General features: G+C 41.7%; 1 protein-coding gene across 1 annotated transcript in view; it reads left to right on the top strand.

Moving 5' to 3' along the window:
• The first annotated feature begins 280 nt into the window (after positions 1-280).
• The window catches only part of LOC135224695 (phospholipase A2 group XV-like), a 56,443-nt gene continuing 33,508 nt past the window's right edge, over positions 281-23,215 (top strand). Inside the window, exons 1-2 of the mRNA XM_064263963.1 lie at positions 281-439; positions 5,613-5,758. Of these exons, the coding sequence (XP_064120033.1) occupies positions 340-439; positions 5,613-5,758 (246 nt within the window). The 5' untranslated portion in view covers positions 281-339. The remainder of the gene's footprint in view (positions 440-5,612; positions 5,759-23,215) is intronic.

Genomic DNA, 23,215 nt, shown 5'->3' with positions numbered 1-23,215 from the left:
ACTTCGACGTCATACGTAATCACGTGGGGAAATATAAGTAAACACTGTAGTTGCCAGCTATGGTATTTTAAAATACGCAGTAAGTCGCGACCTTATTTCCGTTTGAAAAAGTAGGCTATCTGATAATCAATTTAGTATGAAGTACTTTAAATTGTAGAGAAATGATTCAATGTTATTCGGTTATGAACAGTCGAATTAGAATCCCAGAAAGGGAGAAGTGTCAACAGGTCTTCCGCACTACAAATGCCAATCTACGCCACAGACTAGAGACAGCGAACCACAACACAGACAGACAGTCAGTCAGTGTGCGAGCGATCAGCTGTTCGAACCGTAGTGAAGATGAGAGAGGTGGCCCTATTTTCATTATTTTTACTCGCTTTAGCTTGCCCTGCGCTTTGTATACTCAGTAGATCGAAATACGTACCCCCTGTTGTGCTAAGTAAGTGGTCTTCTAATTTGTGACTTTATTCGTGTAGAGGTAAAGTATAGGCTAATAGCCTGGGAGTGGTTTTCGTTTGAAAGCTTTGTTTGGAAACTAGTTGACTGACTCAGCCAGTCTAAAGAATCCAAGGGCAACAGTCCACCTGCTGTATGATGTGGGACCTTGATGAACGTAGGTGAATTAAATAAGTGCCTCTAAGCATCAACATTTTATTTCCTTTCCATGAATTGACGAAAGAAGAACAACCTTTTGTATTGTTAAACTTAAAAAATTGCATAATTGACCTTTCTAGGTTATCGTAGCCCTTAATTCCCTTCATTCTTTTCGAGAAGATCTTCACCCACAAAAGAGAGCTGTTCTGGCCTTGAGTAGCCTATGTAGGACCAGGAGGGTATCCTAAAAGCTTACATTCACCCATTGTATTACCCATTATATTAAATATCTAGGCTATGACGCAAGACGAACTATTGCAGCCAGCAGGCCGAGCTAATCATTCTTGGTTGCGAGGTTATTTTTAGTAGGCTCTCTAATTGATGTTGCAAAAATATTCTGCATATTATACCTAGGTTGACTTTCCCTCAATGATCCATTTCATTACTAGTTAGGTATAACATGAAAAACTAATCGAATCGTCCTTAGCCAGGTCATTTCTATAGATTTTAAAAGATTTCTCCATTTTTCTATTTTTTACCCCCATTATTGACATTTGCAGGAAGGCTTCTTACTAGGCTTTCTAACCGTGAAAGTGTAGCAGTACCTATAGGGCCTAATAGTAGTTTCATTAAGTAGCCATTTACACCTTTGCAGCAATGATGTGTTTAGAATATTTGACGAATGAAAAGTTACTTCTCATCCTTATTGTTTGGTAAAGCTTTAGAGTACTACTGTGCCCTGCTAGTTTGGTAATGACCAGTTTACCTACATGAAAAATAGGTGTTGAGCTTAGTTCTAGCCCCATGGGCATGAACATAAAATCTTTATCAAAATGCTGTATAAATAGTAACTATCATAAAAAATACGAGCGCAGTGTTGCGAAAAATTTTCCTTTTTATAGCGATTTTTCACAAGTATTGTGTATGGTGTGCGGCATTCCTACACTGATGTTGTATCCTATGTAATATTTTTTATTCCTTACATGCCATTTACCGTTTTTTTTATTTCATTAGATATGTATTTGCGAGTATATTTTATTTTATATACATATTTATTATATACTATCCTTGCTCATTGTGCCCATACATATAACCACTATTCATACGTATACATATGGGACTTGTGCCTTGTGATAGCTTCCATTGATCCTTGGTTCTTCTTGGTAGGGGGTTAGTGCTATCAGTGCACCGTAGGCATTATGAAGGTTCTCTACAGAGCCTCTTCACCCCCTAGCTGCAATCCCCTTTCATTCTATTTATACATTCATATTCTTTTCATTCTTTTTATACATTCATATTCTTTCCATCTTACTTTCCACCCTCTTCTAACAGTTGTTTCATCATGCAACGCTAGGTTTTCTCCCTGTAGTACTTTTAAAACCTTTTTAGCCTCAGTTAAACTTGAAGTGCTGAATGGCCTCACAGGAGGTCCCAGGGCTTGTACTTTAGCCTAAATTTCATGCTATTCAAATGCTTTAGTGTGTTCCATAAGATTACAACCTATGTGCCTTGTATTTAAATAAAATGTACATGAAATTTCTGATAAATTTTGGTCATTTGACATAGGACCATTATAATTATCAGTATTGTTAGTAAGGGATTTGGAAGAAAGGTCATTCTGAAACCTTGCCAATATTAAAGCTAGTTTATGGATGTTACTGGCACATGAAATTATTCTTGTTTTTATGGTGTATATCAGTACTGGTGAAGTAACATACATACTATATGATGAATATTAGGTTGAAGCGATAGCCTGGTTCTTCAGGTCATCTTATTCTTGGTCACAGTGTCTCTGATAACCTAGTATTTTTCTACGTCTGGCCAGCTGTCTTTTGTTTTTTTCTGACAAAGTGAAAAAACGTCATTAACAAAGTAGCTAGCAATATGCCTAGATTATGTAAGGCTGCATTGCTGTTTTGGAATGGCTTGACAATGTACATCTAGCTGTTGCATTTTTTTTTTATATAATAATTTGATATTTCATCACAGATATTAGCAAAAATGGGTATTTTTACACTTTTAACAAATTTGAACTTACAGTGCCACAGGTGATGAGTAGATGTTTGATTGGAGGAAAGTATCTGGGTTTCATATTGTTAAAAGTACTGAAAATTACTTTGGTCTTATGAAGGTTGATAACCTTATTTGATACGCTTATTACCAAAATTTGTATGAGATAGGAGTTGATACCGGAGAGAGAGAGACTGTAACTTCCATTCCATAGATTATGGAATAATTTCTTGTAAGATTTTGTTCCAAATCTTTAATTTATATATCATGTTAGAACTCAATAATTTAAATATCATGTTAGAATTAGCTTTATCCTCCTCTTTTAAAAAAGAAGTTTTCATAAAAGATCTAATGATTTTAGTCCCTTACTGTCCGAATACAATATTTTTGCATTGATTTATCATGTCTTATCTTTCTAGATACCGTATTTTTTTTTTTTAATCTATTAAGTTTTGCACATTATAAGAGCATAATATGCATATTTCTCTTGTTATTCCTGTCCGAACCTTCCCTTAGCTTTTATTTTAGAGAAAATATGAGAGAAGGTGCAAATGCTACTTTGTTATTTTCTGCAGACTCACTTGATAAGATTCCATCAACATTAACATTGAATCTACTTTGTTTTTAGATGATTTGAATTAATTATCTACTTAGCTCATAGATGATTTCAATTAGTCTTACTTATTTAACAGGAATGTAGTATTCTTAAATTTCATTCACAGCTGCACAATACTATGTCTTTACATTAAACTAAATGAAGGATCAAATTTAATATATTCTCATTTGTGTCTGATACTATTTTGAGTATGTTTTCTCTTGATTTTGGGAAAGAACAACAAAGTACTAGTCTCTCCACAAGAGTGTTTTGTTGCTGGTCATTCACTTCAACAGAAATGTACTTGATGCATTGAATGCACTAGGGTATAATTTTACCCACGTCAATACCAAAGCCTTGAAAGGCATAATTGTCTCAAATTATCACTTGTGTTGTGTGCGGATGTGCAGCTGTGCCTTACTCAGCAGATATTAACATTAAATGATTCTGTTTGAAGGAATATTTTTTTGTTTCATTAGACCCTGTAAGGGATAGTGCTGTTAGTGCACCTCAAGCAGGTTAACTTTAGGCATTACTTGAGGTTCTTTGCAGCTTGCCTTCGGCCCCTAGTTGCAGTTCCTTTTGTTCCTCTTACTGTACCTCTTTTCGTATTCTCTTTCTACCAACTCATTTTCTATCCTCTCGCAACAATTGATTCATAGTGCAACTGCGAGGTTTTCCTCCTGCTACATCTTTTAAAACTTTTACCGTCAATTTCCATTTGAGTGCTGATTGGCCTCATAGGTCCCATTGCTTTGGACTTTGGCCTAAATTCCATATTCATTCATTCGTTCTGTTTCATTAGAGCAAATAGTATACAGTATGTGATTATGAAAGAATATAAAATATGTTCACTTTGTTTTTTTGATTATGAAAGAATATAAAATATGTTCACTTTGTTTTTTTGATTATGAAAGAATATAAAATATGTTCACTTTGTTTTTTTGGGGGGAAGTGGTTGGGAGGATGAGTGCTTTCATTCACCACTTAGAACCATAGTTTATAAAGTTGATTCGCTCTGTAAAAAAGTGTAGTATGGTAGCTCTTTCGTAATTAGGTCAAGTGAGTACTGTACTGTATTTACCATACTAATAGGTCTAGCCTATACCAAAAACTTTTCCTATTTTATATGTTGGCATTTTCATATTTTTTTGAAGTGCATTTCCTGTAGGTAAAGTGGTGTTTTAGAAGTGAAGATCATATTATGTATATTGTAACCAGGGATTGGCAGTGTTCCTAATCAAAGTTTTGAAAACATTGTCATGTGAACCTTACTGTTAGTTTAAGTATTCACGTTAAAATATCTAGATATTAAAACCTGCTTTTTTATGGACTTTGTTAGACTTTATATCGTAACAGCAGATAGGCTGCTTTGATAAACATTATAACTATTGTGGTCATTAGTAACATTACCCTATGTTAGGTCATGTCAACAAATGTGTATTGTAAGAAATAGGGTTACCAAGTAATTGAGGGCCAACAATTTAGTGTCTTATCCATTTTTTTTATAAGGTTCCCATTGCTTTGTCATAAGGAACTAGTGCAAAAGATCCAAGATCTAGCTTGACAATAGTAGAAAAGAGAGAAGAAAATTGTATGTGACAGAAGAGAACTGGCTTTTTATTTCTTCATATTAGATACCAGGCTAATCATTCATTATTTTGTATGTTTGTTGTTAGCAGGAAGTTGTAACCAGATAGTATATTCACCTGTAGTAGCGGTTATGATGGGTCATTGTTTAGTTTGGATTTGATATTGTTCCTGAATTATTAGTTTTAGTTGAGTTCTTAAAACAATTGAAATTTCATGTGGAGTTATTTACATTTACTGGTTTCTTCCTTAGATCAATTAAGCTTTGATAAGATTCAATACTTCAACATTTTATGAAAGTAACTTACCAAGTAATTACTTAGCTAACAATTAGCCAAGTAATTACTTGGTAAGTATATTATAAAGCTTCATTTTATTATAAGAATGTTATTATTGTATGTTTAAAGTTTGTTTTACCAGGTTTATAATAAGGCTGAAGGAAGGTATAGGGGTCTTATTTCATGACTACTAGTCATTGATAAGTATATAGTATGCAAGTTTCTGGGAGTTACTTTTTCTACATTGCACGTAATTTGGCTAATGAGAATTTTTCTTCTTGAGTGTACTGTTGTTGGCAATCATGGAATGCTTTGTTTTCCTTTTATTACCATTTGTATTAAGTTTCTTCCTTTGATAAATCACTAATTGGGAGAGCCATAACAACATAAAGTAAATGGTACACTGATGGTATTTGCAGTGCCCCTTCAGCCTTAAATGCCATATACGTTAAACAACTTAAACTTTTTTTCAGCTACCATATTGGTCATAATAGTATTAGATATATTTTAAATAGACTGTCCTCTTCTTACCTGTTATACAATAGTTCCAGGAGATGGGGGATCTCAAAGGAATGGAACTAAGCTCAACAAAACAGAAACTGTTCACTACATTTGTTCCAAACTTACAAGTGACTGGTTTGATCTGTGGCTCAATATGGAACTACTTGTACCTTATATTATTGACTGCTGGGTAAGTGAAATACTTTTTGCTTCCTTTTGAACCTTTGTATTTTTTTTCTAGTATTCAACACATGAAAATGTAGTATGTACTGCATTGCTCTTAAGCTGAATCTTATGACTTGTATTTTGTTTTTCCAGAAATTGAGGTGGATTTTTCATGTTAACATATGGAGAAAGTAAATGTTGTTAGTATTTGGGATGAATCTTGCCTATTCTCGGTTAGCTTACATCTTAAAGTTATAGGTGTGATTGATATTCACAGAAGAAAGAAGACAACTGACTGGCTGATGTAGGGAGACTGCCTAGTTCTCCTCCTCTTCACGAGGTGTGTTTAGAATCTTTTGTTCTAGTCAGAATTCTTCTTGCCATCTTGAAGGCGAGTGCATCTCTGCAATTATGGAACAAATTTGCCGTTTCTGATTTTCACTATTTTGTAATTAAATTTTCTTTTTCCTAGAATGCAGTAAGCAGTGGTGTTAAGGTCTTGGGGTCTGTAGAAGTGACTGTTAGGAATTTTTGAGTGTCCACATGAGGGCATGAAAAAATTTTTACAAATAGAAATAATGAGAGCAGATAGTTTGAGAAGGCATGTAATTAGAACAGGTCTTAGGACTATTCCTTCTCCTCCAGGTCTGGCTATTGTTCCTTCTTCCTTCGCTGACCTCCCTCCTCCTCCTCCTTAGGCCTACTTCACCAATTTCACTTCTGGTATTCCTTCCTTACTAGCGCCATCTTTTGCTTTGCCTTCAGTTCAGGAAAAGAGAAATGGTAACTTGGACAGGATACAAGTTTGATTTTAACTTCAGTTAGAAATTTGACTGAGTTTATCTTGCTTATTAAGGGCTGCAGGGTTCCCCATGGTGTGTGCTCATTTTTATGTTTGCCTCAAAAGGGGTGACTGTGCCCCTCATCTCCCTGTGACCTGATCTGTGTATTTCCTTGGGACAGTAGGAAGCTGGCATTCGCTGCCAGGGAACCGAGTCATTTCTCGATGCAAGGGTCTGTGCCCTCTGCCGTCTCTATTCTGTTGATTATAACTGCTCATACTCCTAGTTTATTGAAGGATTGATTCAGTAAGCTTGAGTGTTGGCACAAGTTATAGCCTTCACCATCTCCTTCTAGCTCTAGTGGTAGCAACTCAAACTTTAGGTTAGTCCCAATAAATTTAGCAGTTAAGCCTATTTTTAGGGTTAGTGTTGCGTCTTCTGCGAGCGTTAGTTTACAAATTGATATGTTCTCCAACCTCTTGTTGCACCCATCCCTTCTGTCTGATTTCAGTGCTTGGCTTCAAGCCTAAATTTCATATTCCATTCCATTCCATTTCCCACCCTTCTGTGTCTGCCTTACAATCTCAATCTGCTTCTCTTACCTCCAGTCTCTCCTCATAATCCTCACAGTCTTCCTCCCACCGCTTTTTCTGTCGAAATTAACACCCCTTCATCTCCTGCTGCTGTGATTGTGAATAGTTCAGCTCATGCCTCTGCCTCAGCAGATGCTTCTGTAGAAGCTAAGGTCCATTTGTACATCTTAAGTGGATCTGATAAAGAGGAAAGCTTTAGGTATGGGTAAGTTCTGTGGCCAAAAATATGAAGCAATCATGTGAAGTCGCTGTACTACATTTTTGAGGTGTCATTCACTGAACTCTCAAAGTGCTGTTTCACACTTCTCATGACGCTGAATGAGTGTGTGTCCCCTGAAATGTTTGCACATTTTGGATGCGTCCTTCGAGGCAATGGCTGACCTTTGTAGGGCAATTATTTATGTTTCTGGGGAAATGTCTCATACATTTACAAATGCCATAGTAATTAAGAAGAAGGAACAATTATGCTATTCACATATAAAGTGACATCTTTTCATGAGACATTGTCTGTCTTGAACTGCCGCATAAATGATTGGCCTGGAAAGCATGTTGAAAGACTTCCCTGTACTCCTGCAGCCGGTCAACCAGCCAGCGTTCAACCTCTTAACCCTCTACTCTTTTGAGGGTAGCAATCTAGGGCTCGAGCTAAGAGTAAAAGTGCTTATGGTTCTAAGAACTTAGATCTGCAGCTCTTGACATTCCAGTAGGAGGCTGCCTGCAGGCCTCTTGTATCTATAGAAGTTTCTTCTAGTTTGGACTATCATGTGTTGGGCTTGAACACTGTCATGGTGATCTCCTTTGACACTGAAGCTGCTCTCTCTATAAGATTTCTTCGATTGTATTATTCACAGAAGTTTTACTCCTTGTAGATCCACTTTTGGGTGGCAAGACTTAGCTGGAAGGATTCTAATATGCGTAGGTAAGATTGTTTCAAGATTCTTGTATGAAACTGAAGTTAACTTGGCTGAGGGGATGTTCTTTTAGCTGTAATAACCACTGCCCATCTCTCAGTGTAAGCCTCAGATAACTTAAACAGTAGGTAAGATTCATCCCAAATAAGAAAAATCTTTACTATAAGATATAGTAGTACCTTGTACTTCAAACTTAATCCGATCCAGAAGACTGTTCGAAGTATGGTTTGTTCGAATTATGAAACAAATATCCCCATAAGAAATAAAGGGAATTAGGATAATTCATTCCAGCCAACCCAAAACATCTCCCTTTTCACACTTTTTCTATTATTAATGTGTTCAAAAGTTAAATTAAGAGTGTGAAGTAAAGAAACAGTACGTTACATGAAGTAAAATTTTCTAAATTTTATTCTTTCTATGTACGATTTACGAACTGTTTGGTAAAAATGGTGCCGGCCGGCTGGGGGATGGAGGGAGGAGAGCAAACCGGATTGGTTGCAGTATGCAAAGGTTGATAAAATCAATTTTATTCACAAGTTAGGTACAAAAGCAATCAAAGGAATCGATAGAGAGAGAGAGAGAGAGAGGAGTGAGGAGAGAAGAGAGCGAGAGAGAGAGGAGAGAGAGAGAGATGAAGAGAGAGAGAGGTGTCTTAAGTGCACGAAAGAGATTAATTATACCACAATACATCAACTTACTGTTGGCAAATGGCAGACTTTTAAAACAAATATGTGGATTTTGCAAACAAAAAAGTATTAAGTCAAGAATGCAGGAAAAGGAAAGGGAGATAAAATAACTTTTCACAAGAAAGCCGTTTCAACAAACAATTGAAGGCATGCAGAAGCTGAAAGTGGTGCCAGTTTGTTTATCACAGAGCTGAGTTACTTTTACAGTAGTAAAATATCGTAACATTCATTATTCCTCAAAAATACAAACACTCCTTCCCCCTACTTCAAGTTAGCTGTGTATCACCTCAATGAAGAATGATTTTGTTAATCATTTGTGCTAAATTTTATTGTGAAAAGCTTTGTTCTTTCGTTTAATATTTTGATAATGGTGTCCAACTAGATGGTCTCACTCGGTTGCTCAGGAACACTGGGGCTCATTAAGACTTTTATTCTCTGTATTGCATTTGATTGTTTTCATATTTTATCATTGTTAAATTTATTGTGAAATAACATTTTATTTTTATTGTAGTGTCTTACCGAACAATTATAGAGCCGTGATTTCCACGAGCGGCAGGATACTAAATTCAAATTTAGCGCGTCGGCGTCGCCAACACTGGTGGTGATGACGTCATCTCCCTCCACTCGCGGGAGAACCAGGTACAACTGCCCAGGTGAATCCAATTCTTTTCCTGCCGGCGTCCGGTGAACATCGGTGGTCGGTGCGGTTGGATGACTTTGCTTCGCTTTTTTTTTTCTTGTGGATTTGATCTTCGGAATTGGTGAAGTACTCTTTTTTGGCGTTGTTGTTATTTTGCTTTTTATTTAGGCGTTGCCATGTCGGATTCTAGTCCGTCGGGAGTTAGGTTTTGCATCTCAGGATGTAAAACTAGATTATCCAAGTTAGAGTATGATTCTCACACTAAATGTGTTTAAGTGTAGGGACAGGTTTTGTTCAGCAGATCGAACATGTAACGAGTGTAGTGATTGGACTGATTCTCAATGGAAGTTTTTTAGTTCATACTCGGAGGAATTAGCTAAAGACAGAATTAGAAAAGCAGTGCTTAGGGAAAGTAGACTTAGCTCTGCTTCGTCTTGCGATGCATCTGTGCCTTCTGTTTCTCCTCAAATTGTTATGTCTCCTTTAACTACACCTCCTATTCCTCCTACTAATCCACTTCTCCGGCTTCCCGTGTAGTTTCTTCCGACACCATTGCCAGTCTGGAATCGAGGTTAGATCAGAAATTTTCGGTACTAGCTAATACGGTTTGCAACTTGGTAATTCAGTTAAGACGTTTTTGGAGAAAGCGGCTTCAGGTAAGAGGTGTAGTTGAGGGTGCGTCTGTCTGTCCTGACACGTCTCCTAGACAAAGGTCACTGTCCAGCTCCCCCGCACCGGGGAGAAGACATAGTACCCGGAAGTCCAAGGGAGTCGATCGGGATTTGCCCAACAGACAGGCGCCTCTCTTGTTGAGCCTGTTGCGCCTCAACAGGGCTCGGTTAAGCGTTGGAAAGGTGTTCGGTCAGACGCCTTTCGAATGATTCAAGCGATTCGTCTCCGGTCGCGCGGCGCTCTTGGCGAGATTCGCCCGTTTCGCGTCCCTTAAAGAGGCGTTCAGGCGCCGATTCTTCGCCTCCTCCATTCAAGCGGTATAAGGAGCCTGAGAGTAGGGTTGCGCCGCGGCCGTTAGCGGCTCGTTCGTCGCCTCAATCTGTGCCTTTTTCGGCTCCATCTACTAGTAGAGATTGTGGTTTTAGCGCTGTAGCTAGCAGTTCTAAGGGTGTTTTCTTTAGGCGCTTTTTCGTCTGTTACGCCTGATGCGCCTCGAATTTCGGCAGCTCCGAGCGAGGCGCAAGTAGTTTTCCGCTCCTGCTGAACATACATCTTTCCCAAGCCTACGTTAACTGTTTTTGATTCGTCTCTGGCGCCTTTGCGCAAGCTTTTAGTTAGATGTTAACCAACTGGATGAATGAGTCCAAGGGTGGTTCGAAACCTTCAGATCCGGTTGAAGTTCCGTCTACTTCTTCGGCGGTATCGGAGAATGAAGAAGAAGTAGAGGAGGAGGATTCACATCACCTCTCGTGTTATTCACGTCTCCTTAGATTTCTTCTGGTATCTTATCCAGATTATTTTGAGAAAGCGGCTCCGCGCTCCCCAACTTCGACTTTTTTGATGAGGAGGAAAAACTTCAGACCCCCTCCTCCCAAAACTTTGTTCTATCTAAAGCGGTTAGACATTCGTTGAAAGAGACTGAGAAATGGATGCCTATGAAAAGAGACTTAGGGAAGGCTCTTTTTGCTTACCCTCCCTCTAAGTTGCTTCGTAAGAGGTATAGGTTTTATGTAACTGGGGAAGCTCCTTCTCTGGAGTTTCTGCCTCCTCCCAGGGAGACTTCTCCAGTTTAATCGACTCCTCTAGAAGATCTGCTTTCGCCGCAGCGAAGTTTTCTTTACAGCGCCTGAGTTGGACCACGTTGTAAAGAATCAATTTAAACTTTTGGAAGTCTTTAGCTTCCTTGATTGGACTATTGGCGCTTTAGCGGCCAAGATCGAAGACTGTCCTTCTCTTTCTCAGGAGTTAGCGGAAGATTGGATTGGTGTTCTGTCCTGTGCGACAAATCCATTAGGGATGGATGTGATGAGTTAGCTTCGCTCATCGCCTTTGGTACCTTAAGAAAAGGCAACTTTGGTGCTCCTTTGCTTCTAAAAGGGTTACTTCCCAACAGAAGTCGGCTCTCTTGTTTGCTCCTTTTGTGAAAGATAACCTCTTTCCAGACGATGTAGTGTTGTCAATTTCGTCTGCGCTAGATAAGATCTACTTCGGATTTACTGGCACAGTCTACTAAGAGACCTAAAGCTCCTGTGGAGACTGTTCCTTCGGTTTCTCCTCTGGCCCAAGTGCCTTTTCGAGGGAGAAAAACCAAGCGCTTCTTTCGGCCGGCCGAAGTCGAATTTGCGACCCCTCAGTCTAAGGCCCTCGGCCAAGGTTAACAAACCTTCCAAATGAAAGCTCGGTTCTTCATGCACCAGTGGGAGCCAGGCTGGCTCTGTTTTTTGGGAGGATGGGAAAACAGAGGAGCAGAAGCCCTGGGTATGGGCAAGTACTCAAGTTCGGCTATCGTATTCCTCTCGTTTCACCTCCCTCGCTCTCACCTGTGCCAATTCCATTCCAGGCATACTCTCCGGGCTCAGACAAATTTCTGGCGCTAGCCGCAGAAGTGGAAGCGCTTGTTCTCACAAGAAGCGATAGAACAGATAGAAGGGGATTTTCCTCCAGGCTTTTACAATCGCCTTTTTGTAGTTCCCAAGTCATCAGGGGGCTGGAGGCCGGTTTTGGATGTGAGCGCCCTGAACTTGCATGTCCAGCCAAAACAAAATTTCATATGGAGACCACTCGGTCGGTTCTGGAGTCCATCAGACAGGGGGATTGGATGGTCTCTCTGGACATGCAAGACGCTTATTTTCACATTCCGATACATCGCGAATCTCGGAAGTACCTGAGGTTCATGTTCGAAGGCAAGGTGTTTCAGTTTCGGGCGCTTTGCTTCGGACTAGCGACCGCCTCCTCAAGTTTTCACCAGGGTTCTGTCCCCGATAGGAAGCTGGCTGCACATATTAGGAGTAAGAATCTCCCTCTATCTGGACGATTGGGCTTCTCCGGTCGGAATCAGAGAGTCAGTGCATGAAGGACCTTGGAACAACTCTGGATCTTGCCAGAAAGTTATGGAATTCTGGTCAACAACAAACCGAGAAGTCCCAGTTGGTTCCATCTCAGAGCATCCTTTATTTGGGGATGATTCTGAATGCTCAAGTTTTCGGGCTTTTCTGTCCCCGAAGAGGGTTCAAGGCTGTCTGGAGACAGTTCAGGAGTTCTTGGACAAAAAGGTAAGGTTCTGCCAATCAGTGGATGAGGCTCCTGGCAAATTGACGCAGTGAGAAATTTGTGACGTTGGGAAGACTGCACATGAGACCTCTGCAGTTTTTCCTGAGAGCCTCTTGGTGCAGGAAGACACAAACCAGACTCGATTACCTTCCTCCTCACAGATCAAATAAATGAGGACCTAAGGTGGTGGCTCTCTCGAGCAAGGTTGGAAGAAGGGTTAGATTTACGACCCATCCTCCCGAACCTACAGTTCTTTTCCGACGCATCGGACACAGGTTGGGAGCCCTACTGGGAAATCAACGGACTTCAGGAGCTTGGTCGGAGAAGGAGAAGAAGTTCCACATAAATGTAAAGGAACTGTTAGCAATTTTCTTGGGGCTCAGACAGTTTTTCGGAGCTTAGTAGAAGGTCGGGTATGGCAGTGCATTCCGACAACTCCACGGCTCTCTCGTACGTGCGGAAAACAGGGGCGGGGGGGACTCAGTCTTTCTCTCTGTATGAAGTAGCCAAGGATCTCCTCCTGTGGTCAAACGAAGCGAAGGTTCAGCTAGTCCCGAGATTTGTTCTGGGAAAGATGAACGTCCTGGCGGACGAGTTAAGTCGGCAACAGCAAGTGTTACCTCTGGAGTGGACTTTGGACAACAAGATTTGTCAGAAACTTTGGCGCCTTTGGGGACGACCGTCATAGACCTGTTCGCGACATCAAGGAACAACCGTCTTCCTCTCTTTTGTTCTCCAGTCCCAGATCCTCTAGCTTGGTTGGTGGAACGCAATGCTGTTGGATTGGTCGGGTCTGGAAGCTTATGCATTCCCTCCGTTCGGTCTAATAAGAGAGGTGCTGAACAAGTTCATGTCGCAGCAATGAATAACACTAACGTTAATCGCTCCCTTTTTGGCCCACAGGAAAGAGGTTTCCCGGACCTTCTCCAGTTGTTAGTAGACTTCCCCAGACTTCTTCCTCCAGAGAAGTGGCTTCTCAAACAACCTCACTTCAAGAGGTTCCACCAAAACTTGTCCGCTCTAGCTCTGAACAGGGTTCAGACTGTCCGGAATCTTGTCAGAGCGAAAGGATTTTCAAGAAGAGCTGCAGAAGCTATCGCTAGTTGTAGGAGAGAGTCTTCTAACAAACTCTATCAAGGGAAGTGGAGATCTTCAGAGAGTGGTGTAGAAGTACTAAAGTCTCTACTTCTGCGACCTCTTTAACAGAAATAGCAGATTTTCTTCTATTTCTTAGGAACTCTAAGAAACTGGCTCCTTCGACGATCAGAGGATATAGAGCCATGCTCTCTTCGGTTTTTTCGACATCGAGGTTTGGATATTTCCTCCAATTCAGATCTGTCGGACCTCATTAGGTCTTTCGAAACCACTAAGCGCAAGATACAGTGGCTTGGAACTTAGATGTGGTGCTTAAGTTCCTCATGGGGCCACCGTTTGAGCCTTTGAAGTCGGTTCTTCACTCAGGAACTTGACTAAGAAGTGGCACTTTTTCTTATTGCACTAGCTTCTGCTAAGCGTGTCAGCGAATTGCACGCTATAGACAAAAGAGTCGGTTTCTCTCAAGGCAATGCTGTATTTTCGGTATCTTTGACCTTTCTAGCCAAAAATGAGAATCCTTCTAATCCTTGGCCGAGGAGTTTTGTGGTAAGGAACTTATCTGATTTGGTTGGACATGAGGAGGAAGAAAGGCTCTTATGTCCAGTCAGGGCTATTAAGCAGTATCTGTTTGCCACTAAGGGTATTAGAGGACAATCTTCTAAGCTCTGGACCTCGGTTCAAAATCCCTCTCGTCCTCTTTCTAAGAATGCTATATCGTTCTTTATTAGAGAGCTTATCAGGAAAGCTCACTCGCAGTCCGAGAACGACAATCTTTCCGTTCTGAGAGTTAAAGCTCACGAGGTTAGAGCAGTGGCAACTTCTTTAGCATTCAGAAAGAATTTATCTTTGCTTCGATTCTTCAGAGCACGTTCTGAGATCGAATTCGGTTTTTTTGCGAGTCATTATCTCAAAGAGATAGAAACGGTTTTCGAGAATTGTTCCAAACGTTAGGTCCGGTGGCGGTTTCTGGCATGGTGTTGGGAGAAAACGGCACAGGGGTTCGTCACCTCTATGCTAACTTTCACCTTGAATAGGTTGTCGAGTTCAAGGGAAGCTGGGGGTACTGAGTACCTGGGATACTCACCAGTCTGTTAGGTCAGATTTTACAATGGTTGGGTATATATGTTTTTAAATCTGGTGTTGGTGACAAATGTTTTGTATGATTGAATGTCTGGGTCTTAGCCCAGGGCAAGGGCAATCTTTGTTGTTACTATCCTCCGTCAGTCAGCCTTGACTCGCTTGAACTACGAAGGATTCCACTCCTGTAGAGGCTAACTTTGGTCAAATTCCAATTCCTCTACAATAGTAAGAAGAGCACCGACCAGAGGCAGTAACAGTCTGCTGTAGCTCTCTTACAAGTGGTAAGGTAAACCAACGACACCTTGAGTGTTTACTGGTATTGCAATAAATGTAACCATTTAAAATACTAGTGTCCACTGAATCCCACCTTCCCATAAATGTGTAATCAGCTCTATAATTGTTCGGTAAGAACATACAATAAAAAATGAAATTTTATCTTATTAAAATGAAGTTTTATTGTATACTTACCGAACAATTATGATTATACCCACCCTCCTCCCCTTAGGTGGACGGACGGGCAGAAAGAATTGGATTCACCTGGGCAGTTGTACCTGGTTCTCCCGCGAGTGGAGGTAGATGACGTCATCACCACCAGTGTTGGCGACGCCGACGCGCTAAATTTGAATTTAGTATCCTGCCGCTCGTGGAAATCACGGCTCTATAATTGTTCGGTAAGTATACAATAAAACTTCATTTTAATAATGAAAATTTCATTTTTTATGTGAATTGGTACTGCTTTTATGTACATATTATAGTAAACATTTTACTGTCTCTTCACTCCTCAATAATACCACGAAGCAAAATAACTTAAAATCATTCAATCATTATTTCTCAAAAATATAAACGCTCCCTCCCTCTACCTCAAGTTAGCTGTGTATCACCACAATGACGAATGATTTTGTTGATCATTTGTGCTAAATGCTATAGTGAAAAGTTTTGTTCTTTCATTTACTATTCTGTTAATATTGTTCAACTAGACTGTCTCACTTGGTGCACCAAACACTGTCTTAATTAAAACTTTTTTTTATGTATTGCATTTGTTTGTTTTCATATTTTATCATTATGTTAAATTCATTGGGAAATTACCTTTTTATGTGAATTGTTATTGCTTTTACATACATACAGTAATATTTTAACTCTCGCTTCTCCTTCTCTCCTCAACATATCAACGCTCCCTCACTCAGTCTCAAGTCAGCTGGGTGTGACGTCACCGCGGTTATGTACGATTTTATACATCTTTTATGTTAAATGTTATATTGAAAGCTATATTTTATATTAAAAGCTTTATGTATACTTTTATTTATTTTGTTGATTATGGTTATCATTAAACTATATAAGGCAGTCCCTGGGTTACGACGGGGGTTCCGTTCTTGAGACGCGTTGTAACCCGAAAATCGTCGTAAGCTGGAACATCATAAAAAATCCTAAGAAAACCTTACTTTTAATGCTTCGGGTGCATTAAAAACTATGTAAACTGCATTCTTATTGCATTTTGCATCAAAAAACCTTCAAATATTGATTATTTTGCATTTTTGGTGTCACATTTCTTCTGCCAGATGAGCGTTGTAGGCGTCGTAACCCTGGAATATGCGTTGTAACCCTGGAAACAAATATTTCTGATGAATGTAATTGAAAAGCACCTTAACCTCGGAAACGTCGTAAGCCGAATCCGTCGTAACCCGGGATTGCCTGTATTGTAAATAAAAAAAAATTAATACAGTTTAACTTGTAAGACCCAGTAGGCTGTTGAATACAAGTATAAACTAGGTAATCAGTCAGTTCGAAGTAGTGCGAGTATTTGTTTGACAAACGATACAAAATTTCTCAAAAATTTTGTTTGAAAAACGGAAAGTTTGACAAGAAACATTCGACAAACGAGGTACCACTGTATATTATTTGGATACTTATCTGCTGTTAAAATATGAAACTGCCCATTCCCCACTCTCACTTCTCCTCAAATTTTAGTGGGTTTGTCCAAAGAATTCTGACAAGAACAGGTGATCTAGACAGTCATCCAGGTTAACCAAGCAGTTTCCTTCCTTTTCTTTGAATGCCAGTTACATGTGGAATAAAGATTTAGTTTAACTGTAACAGTCAGTAAGTAAATTTTACTTTAATATGGTGTTCTGATTTTATGGCACTTTTTCAAATACATAATTACTATTAAAGCGCCGTTAACAGCGCTTTCAATGAGATTAGGTATCTAGTTACTGCACCATAAGCACTGGTAATGGCACCTATTTTTTTAATAAGCATCAACTTTTGGCAGAAATTGACTTATGGCACGCTGCTGAATTGGAATCCTCACACTACATCAGGGACTACGTACATACTATATACTACAATTATTCTGAATCAGTTAAAGGGTTACATTGCCAGTTTCTGAGATAATTCAGTGGTGCCATTGATTATGAACTGTCATATAAATAATTTACCTGAAACTAAGGCACATAGATTTTTAGCTAAATGCCTTTACGTCACAAAGGTTTCCAAGCATAATACTAGTTTAAGGTGTGAAGTTTTAATAGATCTTAAAAAAAAACTTCAGATTCAGAATAGTAATCAAAGGCTTAATCAATAAGACTGGTAGAAGGTGCTATACCAGTTGTTTTTGCACATGAACTTCCCTGCCAGATATATACTTAGCTTACGTCTCTGACGTCACGACAGAAAATTTAAAACTCGCGGCACACGCTACAGGTAGGTCAGGTGATCTACCTTACCCGCCGCTGGGTGGCGGGTGTAAGAACCAATCCCCCTTTCCTGTCAGATTTTCTCTGTCGCCCAGCTTGACAGCACCTGTTGTTAAGTCCTCTCGATAGTAGATTTATTCTCGTTGCCGACGATTTTTGGATTGACTTTTGGTGAAGTACCCTTTGTCCGTTGGCTTGGCATACGCTATTTTGGATCGTTTTTTTGATTGTTCTTTGGATTTTTCTAATAATGGCTGATACTGAGATTAAGAAATCTTCTATGTTTAGAGTATGTTCAATGAGTGAATGTAAGGTGAGGCTTCCTAAAGCTTCTGTAGATCCTCACAGTGTGTGTATGAGTTGTAGAGGGAATGAATGTTCTTTCATTAACCCCTGTAAAGAGTGTGAAAGGTTGGATGAGGATGGATGGAAGTCTCTTTCTCCTACTTAAGGAGTAGAAGAAGGAGAAGGGCTCGTAAGGCTTCTTCTAGGAGCTCGAGTAGATCGCGAGTTGTCGAGCTTGATGTTGAGAACCCTATCGTAGACGTAGTTCCTTCTCCCGTTTCAGCCCCTGCTCCCAGCTTTGAACCTGAAGATAAGTGTTCGGAGGTGGCTTCTATGAGAGACACGATTAGGAGCATGGAGAGCAAAATACGCTCTCTTAAAGGTAAGAGTGACAGTGCCAGTGAACAGTGCAGTGCCCCTAGTGCAGTGGAGGGTGCGTCTGACCGGCTCACTAACACTTCCAGGCCTAGACCTCTTCCAGACTCCCAGACCCAGTGTAGGAGGAAAGTCGAAAGCCGCAGGAAGGTTAGGGAGAACCCCACTGGTCGGCGTCCCCTCGGTAGATCCTGTTGCTCGTTTCAGGCTGCCTTGGATCGAGCCAAGAAGGCGGTGTTGCGCCAGTGTTTCTCGTCATCTTCGTCGCCTTCTCCTAAGCGTGGATGGAGCGCCTTGGAGTCCTCTCGCCCTCTCAAGAGAACCTGGAAGGAACCTTGCGCCCTTCCTTCCAGCCCCGAATACTTCTCGGAAGAGCCAGAGATAGAGCGCAAGAGAACCAGGAGATCTCAAGAATCCTCTTCTCCTTTCCGCTCTCGGGCCTTCTACTTCCAGTCGAAGAGTTTTGAAAGAATCGCCAGCGCGCATCTTGGGGCGGGGGTCTGCAGGCGCAGATTTCAGCTTTGGCCGACTCCTTAGCAGGGAGTTCTCACCGTCGGAAGGACGTCTCGCTCCGGTGAAGAAGTCGAAGAAAGACACTGCGGATTTTTCGCCTCCTGCAGGAAGGTTCAAGAGCCTCGCAGTAGAGCCTCCTACATTCAAGGAAACCTCAGAGATCGCTCTCCGCGAGCAGCGCTCCTCTCCCCCCAGCAGGCATCTAGAACATACAGGCGCAAGGAGCTTGACAGGCGTTCTTCTCCGGGTAACCGCTCTTCTAGATGTAGACAAGAAGAACTGGAGGATCGATTCGCTTCTAGTAGGAACCCCGTATTTTCCAGGAACGTAGTAGGTGCACTTCGCCTGGAAGCTGCTCTCCTCTGGACAGGCGCCCGGAGACTTGTAGGCGTTTTTTGCCAGGAGTTTCTCTCTTCGCCGAGACTCGCTCGCCCTCTGTCGGACACAGAGAAGATAGTAGGCGCCAACAGCCTAGTAGGCGCCAGAGAAGGCAATCCTCACCTTGTGATCGCTCTCGACTGGACAGGCGCACAGAGCTTCACGTCTGATAGACGCTCTTCTTCGGAAGGCTTTTTCTCCCCGTGGCAGGCGCCAAGAGCCTGGCAGGCGCATAGAGACTGACAGGCGCCAAGAGCCTAGCAGACGCAAAGAGCCTGATAGGCACTCTTCAGTTGACTCGGACATAGATTTGGACAGGCGCGCCTCCTCTAGTAGGCGCTCTCCTAGGAAAAGCTCCCCCTCCAGGCAGCCGATCTTCTAAATCGTCATTCTTCGGAAGAGGACATGGTGCTTCTGAGGAAGATTTGCCAAAGGATTCTTCGGTTTCCTCTTACAAGAGACTGACCGACCTCCTCTTGCAAGAATTTGGGGATTCCCTTTCGCTGTTGCTCCTCCGTCTCCTGCTTCCTTGTTTGTTCATGAAACTTACCTGACAGATATATATATACTGTATTTTCTGAAGTCCGACAGAATTTAAAAATCGCGGGCACAGAGCAGTGGGCGGCCAGGTGGTAGTACCCATTCCCGCCGCTGGGAGGCGGATATCAGGAACTATTCCCATTTTCTATTCATATTTTTTTCTGTCCGCCGGTCGGTAAACAAACTGTTTACAGACCTCCGCCTAGGATTTTTGAAACTTCATTAGCCACTTAAGTATCCTAATTATTCTTTCGATTATTAACTTGGATTTGTGGCTAGGCATAACGCTATCGTAAATTTTTTCATTGCATTTGATGTCTGAAGCTAGTTAGCCTAGTTTTCAGACTTTGTTGTCTGCATGGTAGGTGAGGCTACCGTAACTTTCGGTAGACACTCGCTTAGTATATATGACGTTTACATGTTTTCTTTGCATAAGGTAATTAGTGTAATGTGTGACTGATTACGGAAGAAGGAGGATTCAATTACGCATTTTAGAGCGTGTTAGAATCAGGGAGTTTTCCTCCACAGTAAACAGAAGTTAGAAATAATGAACCTTCTAACCTCCTGTAGATTTTATTTTGCCTAACCCTGTGGTATGGCTTACGAGCCTAGAATAAGTGTCTGCTAAAGGATTACATCAAGTAATCTTAGACTAAAGTGCTCGCTCTCCAACCAGTGTTGTGAAGTGTAGTGCCCCTTGTGTTGTGGAGGGGGCGTCAGATCGGCCCCATAATGCCTCTAGGCCTGGACCTCTGTCGGACTCCCAGGACTCAGGGAGAGGGCATGTCGAAAGCCGCAAGAGGGTTACGGGGGGCTGGGGCCCCACCGATCTGGCGTCCCTTTCTGCAGAACCTGTTGACTCTTCCCAGCTGCTAAAGATCGTGCACGTGCGCGAATCTTGAAAGATTGCTTCTCGTCCTCCGAGGGCGTCCTCCCACACAGGGGTTGGAGTTCTCGAAGGACTCGCGCCCCCTAAAGAAGCTTTAGAGAAGAGGACGCTTCACGTCCTCTCTCTCGTCACGAGAGGATGAGAGAGTAAAGAGACCACATTTTCCCTTTTAGAAGAATGCACTGGCTCTTTTCCTAAGGGACATTTAAGGAGGCTCATTCATCTTGCCAGAAGAGTGATTTGAGCCTCCTGCGATGAACGCTCATGTATATATCATTTATACATTATTAAGGAGGCTCATTCTCTTGCAAGTGTTTGACTCTGCCAGTGACCGCGTCATGTATACTTGTATACATTATTAAAGGAGCTCATTATCTTGCCAAAGAGTGATTTGCCTCCTGCGAGTGAACCGCTCATGTATATATCACTATACATTATTAAGGAGGTCATTCATCTTGCCAGAAGAGTGATTTGAGCCTCCTGCGAGTGAACGCTCATGAAGTTAGAAGCTGTTTTCAACCTCGCTAGCATTCCAAAAGAATTTGGTAATCAAGGACATTCTTGATTCCACCTTTTGGAGGAGCAACTCAGTATTCGTCTCCTCTCCTCATTGCGTCCGTATACGTTTATGTAACGTTCGCTTTACTTCGATAAAGCAAGCTGATAAGTTTGACGGCCGGCAAGCTGCTTTGCACAGTCAAACAACTTATGTCTCTGGTCGGCATAAGAAGGGCAATTTAGACGTGAGGAAGCTTTTGGAGGTGCTCGACGTCCTATAGTAGAGACAATTCTCCAGGACGCTCGGCAAGCACCTTGCGGAAGACGAAAGCCATACGTCTTCATTTAGTGTTCACACTCTTCAGGAGCAGCGTGCGGCTCTCCATGGAGACTCGCATGAGGACGTCCCTTAAAAATATTCAATGTCATACGCAAAAACGCGGTTCGTCATAACATTGAGATGTTGGCAAGGTCGCTCGCCAGACGCCTCTTGGCGGGCCTTGCATGCATCAAGGCGCTCAACGAGTTCCTCTCTGAAACGTCGTTCAGAAGACTTGGTGTTCTCTGCTCAGAACACTCTCGTAGCTGGACGCTTTCCGGACGGAACCTTTTGAGGACGCTCGGCAGGAAGCTTTTGAGGACGCTCAGCAGGACGCTTTCCAGCACGCTTTTGAGGACGCTCAGCAGGACGCTTTTGTGGACATTCGCCAGGACGCTTCGGTGGAAGCTCGCAGGACGCTAGCGAGGACGCTCGCCAGGCCCGGACCCCTAGCGAGGACGCTCGCCAGGACGCTAGCGAGGACGCTCGCCAGGACGCTAGCGAGGACGCTTTTTGAAGCGCTCGCATCCTACACGTCATGACGCTCGGTTAGAGCACTTGCCAGGACGTTCTTCAGAACGATAGGCGTCCTACGCATCAAGACGTTCGGCAGGATTCCTGCAAGAACGCTCTTCAAGAGGGCGTCGTCGAAGTAGAGGAAGGAGTTTGGTCTCGTCAAGATGTCTACTTCGCTTTCTACGAAGGGAGCGTTCAATAGAATCCACTTGATGAATTCCAGGAAAACTGTAAGCAGATTTCGGTGTCATATAAAACGCCTCGTCTGCTTCGGGATTGCGCTGCCGAAGGGGAACATTAAGGTCCTTCCTGTCGTAAGCCCAGTCTCTAATCAGGAATCCTGCCCCTTCCTCGATTTCTGCGGGAATCGGGAAAACTATATGCTCGAATCCTGATTACTTTCTGTCATGTAAATGGGTTAGTTTCTCCATTGACAAAGATCTTCATAACATTTTATCGCTTAAGCGGATAAGTAACAAATTTCGGAAGAGCTCTCATTCATTTTCAGAACCGAACGTGGACAGTCGTTTTCCTTTCTTTCTCTCTTCCTCGTCCAGGAAAGATGTAGTAGAGAATTCGATGTTCAAATTACTACAATACTTACGGTAGTTTATCTTTGCGTCATTTTGCTAAGCATGGGTCGAGTCAGATAAACGCATATCGTATTTACCTCTGCGGATAGAAGCCGAAAGAACTGTTGTTCTAATGTATTATTTGACACTCCCTTCAACCTTCCAAGAGTTTTCGAGTAAGAACAACTCTTCAGGTATTGTTACGACAACACCAACTCAGCTTCTGTATTTAGCGAATTCTGTTTCGTTTAAATAGGCCTGCTTGAGAGTTTCCTTTTGCTCGATAATATCTACCTATTTTCCTTCGTAAAGGGAGTAGCTGGCAACTCAGGCAGATAGTATTCTGTTCTCCATTGAAGCTTTCCTTCGAGGAAGACTTCTCCTTCACTCTTTTTGATAGAGATCGAAGGTGTATCGATCTCCAATCCTTATTTTGTTTTTCTTTTTAAGGAAAGAATTTAGGATGGAGATCGTTGTTCAGAATACTATAAATATACTACGTATATTAACCTCGCGACATGATTCTACTAAGCAGTTGAATTGTCCGAGGGGTAGGCGCATATCCTAGTTATTCTACGGATTGCGACTTAGACGAGAAGTATTCTAATTGAACTGCAACATCAACTCAGCTTCTGTATTTTTTTAGCGAATTTTGTTTCGTTTAAATATGCCTGCTTGAGAGTTTCCTTTGGCTCGATAATTTCATACCTATCCCTTCGTAAAAGGAGTAGCTGGCAACTCAGGCATATAGTGCGAGACGATGATCAAGGCTGCTGTTACTGTGATCTACGCAGTACCGGCTAGCTCGGTGTCATGCGCGGTTGGTTACGTCTCTCTCCCTTGCGGGAATGGCTTAATAACCGTCTCTTTTCCCTACAATCATGATTTTAGCCTC

This window comes from Macrobrachium nipponense, chromosome 12 (assembly GCF_015104395.2).
Source record: "Macrobrachium nipponense isolate FS-2020 chromosome 12, ASM1510439v2, whole genome shotgun sequence".
NCBI lineage: Eukaryota > Metazoa > Arthropoda > Malacostraca > Decapoda > Palaemonidae > Macrobrachium > Macrobrachium nipponense.
Note: the sequence above shows the minus strand (reverse complement) of the source record. Positions and strands in the feature narration are given on the sequence as shown.